Source organism: Podarcis tiliguerta (assembly GCF_965153285.1).
Source record: "Podarcis tiliguerta genome assembly, chromosome: 14".
In the NCBI taxonomy this organism is placed as follows: Eukaryota; Metazoa; Chordata; class Lepidosauria; order Squamata; family Lacertidae; genus Podarcis; species Podarcis tiliguerta.
Window position 1 is genome coordinate 48,694,006 of NC_139547.1, and position 16,521 is coordinate 48,710,526.

Consider the following 16,521-nt stretch of genomic DNA (forward strand, 5'->3'; position numbering starts at 1 on the left):
GGATGAACACAGGACTTGGCTTCATTTATCAAAGCAGCTTTTGCCAAACTGGTACCTCTAGGTACAGTGGTGCCTCGCAAGACAAATGCCTCGCAAGACGGAAAACCCGCTAGACGAAAGGGTTTTCCGTTTTGGAGGTGCTTCGCAGGACGAATTTGCTATGGGCTTGCTTCCCAAGACGAAAATGTCTTGCGATTCCTGGGGTGTTTTTTTCACTCCCCACCCCCTTTTTCTAAGGCACTAAGCTGCTAATAGCCTTTTAGCAGCTAATCCGCTAATCCCTTAAGCCTTTAATAGCCGCTAATAGCCGCTAATAGCGCTAATCCGCTAATGGGCTTGCTTCGCAAGACGAAAAAACCGCTAGACGAAGAGACTCGCGGAACGGATTCTTTTCGTCTTGCGAGGCACCACTGTATTTTGGGCTGCAACTTCCACCATCCCTAACTCTTGGCCATGCTGGCTGGCACTGATGGGAACTGGACGCCAAAACATATGAAGGCCACCAGATTGGCAAAAGCTGGATGGCTCAAGGCATCGTACTTGCAAGCCATTAAACTTGGGGCAATGCAACGAATCTCCTCCTTGCTTCTTGGGAGATTTATCCAACAAGTATAGGACTTGGTTTCAGCTTTTCCATTGACTGAACTACCAGAGAAGCACCTCTATTTGTAAAGACATCGGTTTTTATTGAAGAAATAGACATAGAAAAGTAATATAGAAAATACGCAGAAGTTTTAAGAGCTAAATCTGTACAGCAGTCAACAGGACAAGGCAGTTTGGGACCCAGGCTGTGAAAACTTCAGCTTTTTGCTTTGCAGCTGAAAAAAACAACAAGCAATTAGTTAGCAACAAGCTGCCGCTAACGAAGAACCACCCATTTCTCAGAAGACATGTCTCTACCTTTGTAGTATGCCCACATCTTACGTACAGGTGCAACTCGAAAAATTAGAATATCGTGGAAAAGTTCATTGATTTCAGTAATTCAACTTAACAGGTGAAACTAATATATGAGATCGACTCATGACATGCCAAGCGAGATATGTCAAGCCTTTCTTTGTTATAATTATGATGATCATGGCGTACAGCTGATGAAAACCCCAAATTAACAATCCCAGAAAATTAGAATATTCAATCAAATCAGCAAAACAAGGATTGCAAATCGAGCAAGATTGGACCTCTAAGTAGAAGCACATCTCGCTTTGCATGTCATGAGTCAATCTCATATATTAGTTTCACCTTTTAAGTTGAATTACTGAGATAAATGAACTTTTCCACGATATTCAATTTTTTTGAGTTTCACCTGTACTTCTAATTTGCAGTATTTCTTTATATATGGGCAAGGTTGGGAAGCTCTCAACAAGATCTCGCAGGAAGCTGGATTGTCTCGCGAAAGCATCCTGTACACTCCTAAAGCCAGTGTACTGAGTGGGCCTTGCCAAGAAGCAAGGCTGAGTGCTTAAAAGCTATTTTTTTTGCACTGCATAGCCCCAAGCAGACCTGGCGAGAAAAGAGCTTTTAAGCTCTTGGCCTTGCTTCCCAGGCAAGATCCACTCAGCACACCAGCTCTGGGACTAGTAGGCATACGTTCTCCCACTAAGATACACTCTTTCAGGTAGCCTTGGCCCAAGCCATATAGCTAGTGGCCCTCAAAAGTCCAAGTGCAAAATGAAGTTGATGCTACAAGTCTGGGTCTGCCCACTTCTCTGGTACGTGTCAGATGAGATTCTGCTCCAGTTATTAGGTTCAACAGACTTTGGAGAAGCACGCCAGCCCCATTTAATCCAGAATGTGGCTGCCTGACTGGTGAATGGGAGTGGCTGCCAGGGCCGTATAACACCGGTCCTAAAAGATCTACACTGGCTCCCAGTACATTTCCAAGCACAATTCAGAGTTTTGGTGCTGACCTTTAAATCCCTAAACGGCCTTGGCCCTGTATACCTGAAGGAGCATCTCCACCCCCATCATTCAGCCCAGACACTGAGGTCCAGCTCCAAGGGCCTTCTGGCAATTCCCTCCCTGCAAGAAGTGAGGTTACAGGGAACCAGGCAGAGGGCCTTCTTAGTAGTGGTGCCCACCTTGTGGAACGCCCTCCCATCAGATGTCAAGGAAATAAACATGATTTTTAGAAGACACCTGAAGGTAGTCCTGTTCAGGTTTTTAATGTTTGAGGTTTTCTTTTGTGTGTGTTTTAAATACTTTGATGGAAGCCGCCCAGAGTGGCTGGGGCTACTCTGTTGTTATTTACCTGTTCTGCAGAACCCGGTGGTTGAGAGACATCTTGTTTGATTCCAGCGATCTCATTAGAGCTGCACATCTGCAAGGAAACAGCCACACTCAGCGTTCTGCATGCACCTGCCAGCTGTGCCACTTCTGGGTTTGTGCAGGATTACCCCTTCCATCATTCAGGAAGCCTCACTGCACAAGGCAAAGGTCTCTTTGCCTGCGGGGGACAGGACATTTTGCCACAGGAGAAGAAGGGGGAAAAGCTGACATTATTCAGAAAGACCAATACAGTGGACCTGCAGATTACATTACCTTCGGGTAACGTAACTTTCAGGTTGCAAACGCAGCAAACCCAGAAGTGTATTCTTCCGGGTTTTGCCACGCGCACATGCTCAGAAGCGCTCTATCACACCACGCACATGCGCAGAAGCGGCACCTCTACTTGAGGAATTTCGGGGTACGTACGGACCCCTGGAATGAATTACATTCGTATCTGGAGGGTCCACTGTACAGGTTTTAAGGTCTAAGTCCACACTGCTGTCTATTGATCACATTAGACTTATGCAAGCCTTTGGCAAGACAGCATACAAATAAAATGATGTATGCATGGGAGCTGGCTTGCAGAAGGCCTCAGAAGTTCACAAGGCTACACTGGCTTTAAAACCCTCAAGAGGATTTAAAACATTTAATATTTTCTGCAGGCAGCTTCTTGAGCCGGCAGAGAAGTTCTAGCCAGCAGCGGAGGAAGCCTCTTCAGCGCCTGGGGCAGCATGCCCATAGGGGGTGAACCACCCATAGGGACGGCACAGGGCGCATGGCACCCATAGGGATGGGGTGCGCCGTGGGGCCTCAGCTGACCTACAGCTGGGAGGGAGGCAGCAGGTGGACAGCGCGGAGCCTGCGGGTGCCCAAGACGCGTGGCTCAGACGTGCTGTAGGCCCCGCAGTGAGTGCCACCCACTATTTTTTTGCCCCTGTCAGGTGACACCCAGGGTGGAACCCCTCCCCCAACGCCCCTGGTTCTAGCCTTACCCAGCTTTGGAAATGGCCCGGGCTTGTCCTTTGCAGGCATGGTCCAGAGGATGTCGGTGTTTCAGACAGAAGTTCCCCTGACACTGGTCGCAAACCAGCTTCATCATCTCCCTCTTTCTGCAGCCTGGCTGGAAGCACTTGTTTGTGAAGATCTAGATTAAGAAGGAAGTCAGGTTACAACTGGACCAGGTAATTTGACCGTCTCACAAAGATTCCACAACTGCCTACCATTTTAATGGTTGCAATCCCACGGCATGCTCACCTGGGAGCAAACTCCGTTTAGCTAAGAGGGACTTGGGTGAACTGGTCTAGGACTAAATCCAATAAGAGAATCTGGCTTCCCTGTAGTGCAATGGAAGGGAACCTTCTTCAGCTCCAGGGCCACATTCCCTTGAGGGCAGGCTTCCAGGAGCCACACACTCAGGGGTGGGCAGGTCAAGGGATGCAACTTTTACCTTTACGTAAGCTACATTCCAGCCACACAAAAAGGAGGTTTGCACACACACCAAAAGGCTCAGGACCACAATACCTTAAGGACTGTCTCTCCTCATACAAATCACAGAATTTGGGGGTTAGGTTGCTCACCAGAAGAAGACAGCTTGAAAATATTACACCATTCCTAGCCTGACCGCACTGGCTGCCAATTAAGTTTCCAGACTCAATTCAAAGTGCTGATTTTGACCTATAGATATTTAAATGGTTCAGGACCACAATCCCTCAAGGACCGACTCTTCCAATATGAACCTATCTGGTCCCAATGATCATCCTCTGAGGCCCTTCTTCATGTGCCTCCTCCATGAAGAAGAAGAAGAAGAGTTTGGATTTGATATCCCGCCTTTCACTCCCCTTCAGGAGTCTCAAAGCGGCTAACATTCTCCTTTCCCTTCCTCCCCCACAACAAACACTCTGTGAGGTGAGTGGGGCTGAGAGACTTCAAAGAAGTGTGACTGGCCCAAAGTCACCCAGCAGCTGCATGTGGAGGAGCGGAGACGCGAACCCGGTTCCCCAGATTACGAGACTACCACTCTTAACCACTACACCACACTGGCTCTCTAGTGTGTGAGAGGGCTGGAGGATGACAACACAAAAAAGGCCTTTTCTGCAGTGCTTCCCTATTTGTGGAATACTCTCCTCAGGGAGGTTCGTGTGATGTCTTCATTATACAGTCAAACCTCGGCTCCGTTATGGAACATTTCGGCTCCCGAACGCCAAAAACCCGGAAGTAAATGCTCTGGTTTTCAAACATTTTTTGGAAGCCGAACGTCCGATGTGGCTTCCGCTTGAATAATAATAATAATAAATTTTTATTTATACCCCGCCCTCCCCGGCCAAGACGGCTAACCCCAAATATAAATAGAGTAAAAACATTAAAAACACAACCAAACAGTTGATTAAAATACAAGTTAGAATACAGTGCAAAAAGCTCTTGCAACCAATCAGAAGCCGTGCTTCGGTTGTCAAACATTTCAGAAGCCAAAAGGGCTTCCGGAACAGATTACGTTCGACAACCAAGGTGTTTTCCTTCAATAAGGCCTTGGGCTGATTAAATAACCTATGGCCTTTAACATGTGTTTCTGGGAGAGGGATTATTTTTTGTTGTTGCTGTTGTTTTTATTATAGGTATTTTGTGTTTTTTATATTATAATTTTATGTATTGAACCACCCTGAGATCTACGGACGAAGGGTAGTATACAAAATTAATAAACAATAATAGTCAGGCAAACGAGAGGTATCGCAGTTAAGAACACTTCCCAGCCAGCCAAAAGCACTCTTGATCCAGTGAAGAGCTTACAGTATAACTTTTATGAAACAACTTAAATATAGCTGTTTTCTTCGAAATTCTTAGGGGCCTTCAAAGAGGAACTTTGGAAATCTGTGTCCTCCCCAAAGTTGGGTTGCCAGCTAGGAAAGTGTTTGAGCATCTCCTGATTAAAGATAAACGGGATACAGAGCAGGGACCTCATCTTGAACTGCTGTGTACATCCAGTATAGCTCTGGGAAAAGGTCCTAACCTTTTGCTTCTGCTGAGCAGAATCACGTTTGCAGTCTCTGTCCATGTGGGCACTAACAGCAGCATCCGGCACCTCTCCCTTCTTTACTGGGATGGGAGTGTTACAGAGAGGACAGACTGGAACTTGCACATCCTGAAAAAGCAACTGGATATTAGCGAGGAAATACGGCTGTGTGTTGTTATCTACAGCTACTTCTTTTCAAAAAATGCCAGCTATTCAGTTTTGCAGCGCTGTTCTTCATGTCACACACACTAGTCGTTTCACCCTTTCTGCAGTTTACATTACCTTCTGGTATGCAGAGGAACACTTGTGCCGGTTATACGCAAAGTGGTCTTTGCAGAAGACCTCACCGCATGCATTGCATTTCAGAGGTAGAAAGTCTACAAGGAAAAAAAGAGAAAACACACCTAGTTCAAGGGAAATGTGGAATGAGGAGTCACATATAACCAACATAAAAGGTAAAGGGACCCCTGACCATTAGGTCCAGTCGTGGCCGACTCTGGGGTTGCGGCGCTCATCTCGCTTTATTGGCCGAGGGAGCCGGCATACAGCTTCCGGGTCATGTGGCCACCATGACTAAGCCGCTTCTGGCGAACCAGAGCAGCGCACGGAAACACCGTTTACCTTCCCGCCGGAGCGGTCCCGCCGGAGCGGTATTTATCTACTTGCACTTTGACATGCTTTTGAACTGCTCGGCTCTCAGGAGCAGGGACCGAGCAACAGGAGCTCACCCTGTTGTGGGGATTCGAACTGCCGACCTTCTGATAGGCAAGTCCTAGGCTTTGTGGTTTAACCCACAGTGCCACCCATGTCCCTATAACCAACATACTCAAGTCTAATTAATGCATGAAGGGGTTAAGGGCATAGAGTAAGCTGTTCTGCCAGGCTTAGCTAGGTCACTCCACCTCCCCCTGGGAGGAAGGGTTATCAAGCCTTTGTTCTTCCCATTCCACCATGTGAGGAGCTCTAAACTGGATTATCCAAGCCCTGAAGCACCTGTTGTGGCCAGTTTTATTGTAAACTGCCCAGAAAGGCATTGGTTATTGGCAGTATAGAAACGCTGTAAGCAAGCAATATAGTTATATTTGCTTTTTTGCAATGCAAGCCACCTTGGCAAGTTGGAAAAGTGGGGGAGAAATAAGCCAAGGCTGGGGACTTTGCTGCCCTCCAAATGTTCTTGGGCTCCCACTTCCTCTCACCGTAGACAATGGCGAGCAACAATGGGAGCTGCATCAATAGGAGTATAGCATCTAGATCGAGGGAAGTAATAGTGCCACTGTATTCTGCTCTGGTCAGACCTCACCTGGAGTACTGTGTCCAGTTCTGGGCACCACAGTTCAAGAAGGACACTGACAAACTGGAACGTGTCCAGAAGAGGGCAACCAAAATGGTCAAAGGCCTAGAAACGATGCCTTATGAGGAACGGCTAAGGGAGCTGGGCATGTTTAGCCTGGAGAAGAGGAGGTTAAGGGGTGATATGATAGCCATGTTCAAATATATAAAAGGATGTCACATAGAGGAGGGAGAAAGGTTGTTTTCTGCTGCTCCAGAGAAGCGGACATGGAGCAATGGATCCAAACTACAAGAAAGAAGATTCCACCTAAACATTAGGAAGAACTTCCTGACAGTAAGAGCTGTTTGACAGTGGAATTTGCTGCCAAGGAGTGTGGTGGAGTCTCCTTCTTTGGAGGTCTTTAAGCAGAGGCTTGACAACCATATGTCAGGAGTGCTCTGATGGCGGTTCCTGCTTGGCAGGGGGTTGGACTCGATGGCCCTTGGGGTCTCTTCCAACTCTATGATTCTAAAGGTCCAAACACAGCATCAACACCCCCCTGAGCAGTTTCTCACCTAGCTGTTTGCAGGTATTCTCAGAGCAGTGTTTCCCCAAATCTGGAAATTCCATTTCTAGGAAGCAGCCTGCTTTTCTTAAAGAGTTCTTTGTTACCTGTAAGAGGAGGTTCTACTGGTTTAAATGCATCAGGTTTTCCAAGAAGCCTGAAAATAGGCAATATAAAGTCAGGTGTTTATCTTCCGAGCCACAAATGACTAGGGTCTTCTATTCAGACAAATCACTATGGTCATGCTTGCAAGGCTAAATGATATCTAAGTAAACAAGGTGCATAGTAGCATTGTTAGAAGTCCCTGTTAATTCCATAGGAATAAGGAGCTAGAGGTGTGAGCAAGCGTCCAATCAGCCACGGCCTGGATGCATTTCAAGTAAGCTGGAAGTTTTACCCTTGAGAACCGCCTAATTGACATTTGGGACACTTATCAGAGAAAACCAGTTTCTCACCCAGCTGAACAAAGACACCAATATCTAAAGGGTTGAATTACAGGTGCCGAGGGAGGCACAAAACACAGAAGAAAAAGCGGAATACAGTGGTACCTTCGGTTACATACGTTTCAGGTTACATATGCTTCAGGTTGCAGACTCCGCTAACCCAGAAATAGTACCTCGGGTTAAGAACTTTGCTTCAGGATGAGAACAAATCGGGCTCTGGCAGCACGGCAGCAGTGGGAGGCCCCATTAGCTAAAGTGGTACTTTAGATTAAGAACAGTTTCAGGTTAAGTACGGACCTCCAGAACGAATTAAGTACTTAACCCGAGGTACAACTGTATTGACTCAAAAAGTCATGTATAGCTGTATCTTACATTTCCTTATTGGCAATTGTGACAGCTTATTTTCCCCCTAAATAAAAATAAAAATATTTTCTCTGTAATCTGTTTTATAGTTATTAACATTTAATAAAATGTATCTGAAGAGGCAGGGGTGGAGATCATCATAAGCACAGAGGGAGCAGTTCCTATGCCGTTTCAGAGGGTTGGAGAAGGAAGTTAGACAAACCAGTTAATAGCAAGACAGCATTAACAATGATTTGTATAGTATTTATATTTCTGAGAGGAAAAAAGGACTGGTACAATCCAAATCAAAGCACCTTTTCACCCCAGCTGCATGGAAATGGGAATATTTTTTTCACCTACCGATAAAAAAATCCCTCCTTCCGGCCTCGTATAATTTAAGGCACAGAATGACAGCAGTACAGAAGAATGAAGAAACGAACAGATTCTTTAAAAATAAAGGAAGAGTTAATGGGTAAATCAGCTGACAAACCAACGGCAGCACTTTACTTACCCTGATGCCCCAAACTCTATATTTCTCTGGTTTCTAGTTCCAAAAGAGTTGTTAAGTTTCGACTTCTGCAGAGCTTTATGTAGGTGGATTCTATATGCTGAATCATGCTTCGCTTCTTCCGCTTCCCGGTTCCCCAATCCGAAGTAGCCGGCTTTGACGTCACTGCACCACCCGACCAATCGAGACGTCGCTCGTCCCGCCTGGTTTCTGCTGAATCACGGAAGTGTTGATTGTCCGCGGGCGGCGTGGCAGTGATGGGGGAATTGCGCTGAGTCAGCCTTGCTTTCTCAAGCCCTCCACGCGAGTTAGGGAATCCGCGTGACGTGGCTGGGCATCCTATCCAGGGCCGGATTGAGGTTTGATGAGGCCCTAAGCTGCTGAAGGTAATGGGGCCCTTTATACGTCCAGCTGTCCTTTCTCAACAACAAATTGTCGCTGTTTTTTGTGTTGAATATATGCTGTATGGTAATTTATAGACCTAATAGGTATCTAAATCCATTTGCACATAACAAAATATGTATTTTATCAAAGTAATTGTTGAGCTGGAATACAATTAAGAAGAAATATATTAATAGTGAAATAATTATTAAGCTCTAACTTAAAATGATTGGGGGCCCATTGCTTACATCATAGGAGCCTACACAACACAAAACACTGTTGCTGTATTTAGGTTTTATGTTATTTGTTTTTTATCTTATATTTTGGAAATGTGCATCCAGGTTTTTTCCTTTTAATTTTTTGGGGGGGGGGGGCCAAGAGAGAGGGGCCCTAAGCTATAGCTTGTTTAGCTATATTGGAAAGTATTGGAAAGACCCTGATGTTGGGAAAGATGGAGGGCACAAGGAGAAGGGGACGACAGAGGACGAGATGGTTGGACAGTGTTCTTGAAGCTACAAACATGAATCTGACCAAACTGCGGGTAGCAGTGGAAGACAGGAGTGCCTGGCGTGCTCTGGTCCATGGGGTCACGAAGAGTCGGACACGACTAAACGACTAAACAACAACAACAGTATACGTAAATCCGGCACTGATCCCATCCATGCCTTTTGCACATGCGCGCACCTACTCGGAAGTAAATCCTGTTGATCTCAGGGTGCAAGGGCCGCCTTCTGCGTAAAGTGTGCAACTATACAAAGTTTCCCTATGGCGTTTTGGTGGAGAAGCTGGTAAAATGTAGGTTGGCTGAGGTAACTTTTGGATCTGTAGCTGGTTGAGTGACCAAACCCAGTAACGATTCCTCATCATCCTGGAAAAAGTGACAACTGGAATGCCACACCATAGAGTTGTCATGGGCCTGTTTTGTTCAATGTCTTCTTTATAAACAACTTAAGATGAAGGAGAAATATATTTTTAAAAATAATAATAATTGTCCAGTAGCACCTTAGAGACCAACCAAGTTTGTTCTTGGTATGAGCTTTCGCTAGTTGGTCTCTAAGGTGCTACTGGACAATTTTTTATATTTTTTTTATTGGAATTTTATTTACAACATAACATAACCCCACCCCACCCCACATACACAAATCTACCCTGATTAAACGTGAACATAACATACAGTGAGCATAACATACAACCATACAAACCACCAAATAAAAGCTCCTGTGTCTGGCCTCATTATTTACTTCTTATAAACTGTTCCCTTTATGAATAATTATTAAGGTTTTTCTAATTATAACTTAAATATCCACAAAGTCTCCTGCATACATTAATCAAAACAAGTCCAGGTATGTATTTTAGGGCACTGTTTTGTGAAGTATTCTCTGAATTTCCCCCATGCTTTTTGAAACACTTGTCTAGTGTGATCTCTAATTGCCTCTAATTATATATATATATATATATATATATATATACACTACCTCAGACCAACACAGCTACCTACCTGAATTAAGATGAAGGAATTGGGGGGGGGGGGGGAGAGATCTTCCAGTTTACAGATGGCACCAAACTGGGAAGTGTAGCTAATGTTGGAGAAAAGAGTATTGGGGATCAATATGACCTTTACAGATTGGACAACTGGGTCCAAACTAACAAAATTAATCACAATAGGGACAAATATAAGGTTTTACACTTAGGCAGGAATAACAGGCTGCACAGATATAAGAAGGGGCACACCTGGTTTGTCAGTAGTATATGTTAAAAGGATCTAGGGGTGTTAGTGGACCACAAGCGTAACATGAGCCAACTGTGTGATGCAGCAGCAAAAAAAGCTAATGCTATTCTAGGCTGCATCAACACAAGTATAGTGTCCTGATTCAGGGAAGTAATAGTACCACTCTATTCTACCTTGATCAAACCACACCTGGAATACTGTGTTCAGTTCTGGGCAATACAATTTAAGAAGGTTGTTGACAAGCGGGAACATGTGCAGAGGAGGGCGACCTGTTGGGGGGGGGGAGCTGGGTATGTTTAGCCTGGGGGAAAAGGAGACAGAGAGGTGATATAAAAGCCATCTACAAATATTTAAAGGGCTCTCAGATAGAAGAGGGAGGAAGTTTGTTTTCTCCTGCTCTGGAGGGTAAGGCCCGAACAATGGATTCAAGTTAGAGGAAAGGAGATTCCGACTACACTTCAGGCAGAACTTTCTGACAGTAAGATATGTTCGGCTGTGGAACGGAGGTGGTGGACTTTCCTTACTTGAAGGTTTTTTAAGCAGAAGGTTAAAGGTATGAAAAGCTTCAGAGCAGACTAGGCTGTCATTTTCTGGGCAGTTAGCAAGCTTCCCTTGAAAGCACAGTCTTCTACGAATATTTTGTTAAACTAGTTGGTGTCAGGAAGTCACCATGACCAGGACAGCGTGTTCAGTGACGCTGACCAAGCTGGATGCTGTGTAAAATCAGGGCACGGGGGTCATGTGATCTCCCTATGGCCTTACATCATGCTCACAAGACACTGACTCATGTCTTCACATTGAGCAAACAGATAACAGGCATGAGGTTGTTTTTTTTAGTTGTTGCTTTTTAAACAGTGCTTTATAGATTGTGGTTGTGCTGTATTGGTGATGTTCTATCGTGCCATTGTTATTTATTGTCTGTAAGGCGCTTTGAGATTCATTTGAATGAAAAGCGGCATGGAGATATAATAAACAACATTATTTACTTATTTATACCAAGCATAGGCAAACTCAGCCCTCCAGATATTTTGAGACTACAATTCCCATTATCCCTGACCACTGGTCCTGTTAGCTAGGGATGATGGGAGTTGTAGTCTCAAAACATCTGGAGGGCCGAGTTTGCCTGTTCCTGATTTATATCCTGCCCATCTGGCTGGGTTTCCCCAGCCACTCTTGTATATTAAAATACAATAATTCATCAAATATTAAAAGCTTCCCTAAATAGGGCTGCCTTCAGATGTCTTCTAAAAGTCAGATACCGGTAGTTGTTTATCTCCTTGACATCTGATGGGAGGATGTTCCACAGGGCGGGTGCCACTACTGAGAAGGCCCTCTGCCTGGTTCCCTGTAACTAGGCTTCTCGCAGGGAGGGAACCAGCAGAAGGCCCTCAGCGCTGGACCTCAGTGTCCGGGCAGAACAATGGGTGTGGAGACGCTCCTTCAGCTATACTGGGCTGAGGCCATTTAGGGCTTTAAAGGTCAGCACCAATCTTTGAATTGTGCTCAGAAACATACTGGGAGCCAATGAAGGTCTTTCAGGACTGGTGTCATATGGTCTTGGCAGCCACTCCCAGTCACCAGCCTAGTTGCCGCATTCTGGATTAGCTGTAGTTTCCAGGTCACCTTCAAAGGTAGCCTCACGTAGAGCGCATTGTAGTAGTCCAAGCAGGAGATAACCAGAGCAAAATCCAAAATCTAACAAATCAGCAAATGTGTCACTGATTGGAAATTAAGATAGAAACCTTAGCTAAAGGGGGGTTGTTCCCCGTCTTCTTGTGAACAGTAGTGTAAACGATGCACTTGCTGGTCAGTTCTGGATGCATTTAATTTCCTCCTGACCTCACTATCTGCACCATCCTCACCAGTACTTATAATATTATACAATTTCATAGAATCATACCCTTTAAGTTGCCATAAGACATTGCTGCTTGTTCAGAAAACCGTCCCCCAAAGAAAACACCTTAAAGAGTTCCCAGGAACACATACTATTAATATTGATATACAAGATCACCAATATACACATCTACCTGCCTTGCGTATTAAGCAATGTGGCGGAAGCAGGGAGTGGGAACTCACTAAGTAGATTACCCTTCCCAGTCCCTACTTTCAAAAGAAACACACGCACACACTCTCTCTTTATTCTCCAAGCTCCATATTTAAGACACGGTGGGTGGTGAGGGAACCAAAAACACCACTGGGTTGGCGAAAGCCCCTTTTGTCAATCTATATAGCTCTGTCTTCAATCCAGATTTTAGCTTGCAAAACTCCTCCATTTTTCTTAAACTTCCACCACTCCATTCCATTCCCTCCCAGCATGATTTCCTACCAGGGCCGGATTGAGGTTTGATGAGGCCCTAAGAAGCTACTTGTTAAGTTGTGGGTGAACATATCAGATGACACAGCGATTCTCCAAACAGCTCTTGTTTATTCACAGGCCAGAACAGAACTGAACTGAAGGGTTCAGCCAGACTGCTTATATAGAGCTCCACTAGAAGGCAACAGTAACCACTTTCTGTAATCCAATCACTGAATGTCACTTTCAATCACTTTCAATCCCTTATTTGCATATGTGGACCTGAGTGAAAACTATCTACAGCATCCCCCTGCTGGCCCAGGGTGAGAACTTCAGTACACAACACTACTGACAGTAATGGGGCCCTTTATATGTCCAGCTGTCCTTTGTCAACAACAAACGGTCGCTGTTTTTTGTGTTGAATAGATGCTATATGGTAATTTATGGACCTAATAGGTATCTAAAGCCATTTCCCCATGTTGCCATGCAACCAGTCCATGCAGAATGTAAGCACCCTATATATAGAAATGAACAAACGAGTGATATTTTAAGGAACAGGCTAGCAGGCGGGGCCCATGACTTACATCATAGGTGCCCACACAACACAAAACACTGTTGCTGGATGTAGGTTTTATTTTATTTGTTTTTTATCTTATATTTTGGAAATGTGAAAAGGTAAAGGTACCCCTGACCGTTAGGTCCAATCGTGGACGACTCTGGGGTTGTGTGCTCATCTCGCTCTATAGGCTGAGTGAGCCAGCGTTTGTCCACAGACAGCTTCCGGGTCATGTGGCCAGCATGAATAAGCCACTTCTGGCGAACCAGAGCAGCGCTCAGAAATGCCGTTTACCTTCCCACTGGAGCTGTACCTATTTATCTACTTGCACTTTGACGTGCTTTTGAACTGCTAGGTGGGCAGGAGCTGGGACGGAACAACAGGAACATGTACATCCAGGGGTTTTTTCCTTTAATTTTTTTTGGGGCCCCCAAGAGAGTGGGGCCCTAAACTATAGATTGTTTAGCTTATACGTAAATCCGGCACTGTAAATTCCTGCACCCATGTCTAAGGTTCCCAATCAGATTATTGGGGAGGAAGACTGTCCTGGAGGCAGAAGGGGGAAAATGCTACAATGGGATTGAGGGGGCAGCTACTCCCCCCACCCATGTCTGTGCTATAATTTGCAGCCCACTTTTGCCTCATGTGCCCCACAAGAAGAGATACATGAATATTGACCTCTTCCGCAGTGGCTTCCCATTTGTGGAATGCAGTGGCGTAGCGTGGGGGGTGCAGGGGGGGGCGGCCACACCAGGCGCAACATCTGGGGGGGGGCGCGCTCACACTCACAGCTCTCTTCCCCTACCTGGCTCACTCACTCTCTCTCACTGCAGTGCTGGCTGTGCGAATCCGATCCGAGCCGCCGGGTCGCCGCCCACTGTGGAGGGGGGGGGGTGCCAGGCGTGCGGTGCGGAGAGAGAGCGAGGGACTATCTGGGGGAGGGACAGTGCAGCGGGGGGGGCGTAAATTACTTGCCTTGCCCCGGGTTAGGGGGCGCAAATTACTTGCCTTGCCCCGGGTGCTGACAACCCACGCTACGCCACTGGTGGAACGCTCTCCCGTGGGAGCTCAACTGTCAGGTTCATTATATATCTTTAGATGCCAGGCAAAAACGTTGCTCTGTTCAGCCTCTGGCTGATGAAACAATTTATAGTCTTTTAAACTGGGTGGGACATTGTTTTTGTTTATTATTGTGCTATGTATTTCCGTGTTTGTCTGTTGTAAATGACCCTGTGGCCCTCAGTGCTACTGAGAAAGGTGCTCATCTGAGGATCTTGACACCTGGGCAGGAAGTATGGAATGTCTTTTGGCAAAAAAAAAAAAGGCTCAGCTTTTGTATCCAGATTTTCGCCTTTTGAGATATGCCAACCTTATATCGGGCAGGCACCCCCAAACTCGGCCCTCCAGATGTTTTGGGACTACAATTCCCATCACCCCTGACCACTGGTCCTGTTAGCTAGGGAAGATGGGAGTTGTCGTCCCAAAACATCTGGAGGGTCGAGTTTGGGGGGTGCCTGATATAGGGAGATACAATCTTTCAGCCAAGCCCTATTTAAAAGCCATTTTCCCCAATTCACTTTTTCTAAAACAATATGCAAATTTAACCTTGGCTGTCCTTCTAAATTCGCATTTGATGAATTTTGCCAGCCATGTCTCCAGCCAAAAAGCACATATACCGGGGGTAAAAGAGTGTACATTAGCGAAAATACATTGGTATTTTCAATATGCAAAATAGTATTTTCAATATGCAAAAAGTATTTTCAATATGCAAACAATATGCAAAAATGCATTCTGCTGGGGGAAATTGCTTCGCAGAAGTGTGCATATTAGGCAAAAATGAATGCGGTAGGATAAAAATTGCACTCATGCGCCGATGAATTTCTAGGAGGACGTCCGTGAGATCTGGCAATGTGTAGAACTTGAATGCAAGACCGGGGAAATGACCAGGGCAGAGGAACCAAATTTGACACAGTGGCCCATCCCTGGGCTCAGAGACTCACACACCCAGCTGATGGGGGAATTGCCTGAATCCAGCCTAAATTCGTCCCCCTAGAGAGGGAAGAGAAAGGAGGTGGAGCGGCTGCGAGAAAGTTATTTGGCTTATGTTGTTACCCAGGCTAAGACCTGGATCACGGCCTGTGGGGTTTGATAGAGGAGGAGCCCCTATGCAGATAACAAAGGGAACGGTTGTGCGGCGGATTTGCGATTCTTAAGGAAGACTGCAAATCCAAGCGCGGAAGGAACCCATCTGGCAGAAGCAGGCATCTTAAAGAGAAAAAGGAGGATTTAGAAATTAGCTGAGGTCTTAAGTGGTATTTTTAGATGCTTTCCCCTCTCCCGACAGGTTGGGCTCCTGAGATCCAGAGGAAAAAGCTCCAGACCCGGCTTCATTCAGGAAAGGATCACACAGCGAGGTGAAGGATTACAGGCTGGCTAGCTTAGCGGCTGAGGAATGAGAAAGAGTTAGAAATGATTTGCAGGGATTTAAGCCAGGGGGAAAGTGCCTGAAAAGCAGAATTTAATTAGCGGCAGGCAGCCTGAATTTAGAAGGGGGAAAGTTGCACCTAACAAGCGCCCAAGTATTGGAGGGGTATTTGCGTAGGTAGAAGGTGCATTAGGGAGGTTGAATTTATGTGTCCTTGTATTGTCTCTTCTTTGATGCAGCCCTTATCCACTGGGTCCAGGTGGCAGCTTCATAAAATCTAATTTTTAAAAAAATATATATACTTTATTGATTAAAAATTTGCATGTCTATACAAACATTGTGTATTATCTCTAATACACAAAGAAAAAGAAAATTATATAGAAAATAGATGATGAAGTATTAAAAAAAGAAGAAAGAAAAAACAAGAAGTGAGAATAAGGAAAAAAGGAAGATTAAAAAGTAGAGAAGTCAAAAAAGAAAAAAGACAAGACAAAATTATTTACATAGTAAAAGTATGTCATCGACACAATCCTCCCATCCTTCTCATTATACTGCTATATAAACATTCTTTTTTTACACAGATTTGTATTTGTCATAGTGTTTCTTTCTAGTTTGTATACACTCCTTTAATCTTTCTCTTTACAAATATCACTCAATTTCTGCTAATGTGGAATTATTTGTACAATAAAGTTTTACATAATTCTTGAATACTATCCATTCTCTAGTTGTTTTTTGTTTTG

General features: G+C 45.1%; 1 protein-coding gene across 3 annotated transcripts; it reads right to left on the reverse strand.

Annotated features, from left to right (window-relative positions):
• Positions 1–663: 663 nt before the first annotated feature.
• ZFAND2A (zinc finger AN1-type containing 2A) lies at positions 664–8,515 on the reverse strand. Of its 3 annotated transcripts, none has more exons than XR_014504934.1 (6): positions 7,115–7,296; positions 5,552–5,646; positions 5,267–5,398; positions 3,255–3,406; positions 2,246–2,440; positions 664–818 (listed from the first exon to the last, which is right to left on the reverse strand). XR_014504934.1 is itself a non-coding variant. In XM_083413826.1 (6 exons), the coding sequence occupies exons 1-6, from the start codon at positions 7,167–7,169 to the stop codon at positions 800–802; spliced, it is 522 nt and encodes a 173-aa protein (XP_083269952.1). In that variant the 5' UTR covers positions 7,170–8,515; the 3' UTR covers positions 664–799. The 3 variants fall into 3 exon arrangements, 2 of the variants coding, with proteins under 2 accessions (XP_083269952.1, XP_083269953.1); XM_083413826.1 differs by having other exon boundaries at positions 2,246–2,314; positions 7,115–8,515; XM_083413827.1 differs by lacking the exon at positions 5,267–5,398 and having other exon boundaries at positions 2,246–2,314; positions 7,115–7,670.
• Between the last annotated feature and the right edge of the window lie 8,006 nt (positions 8,516–16,521).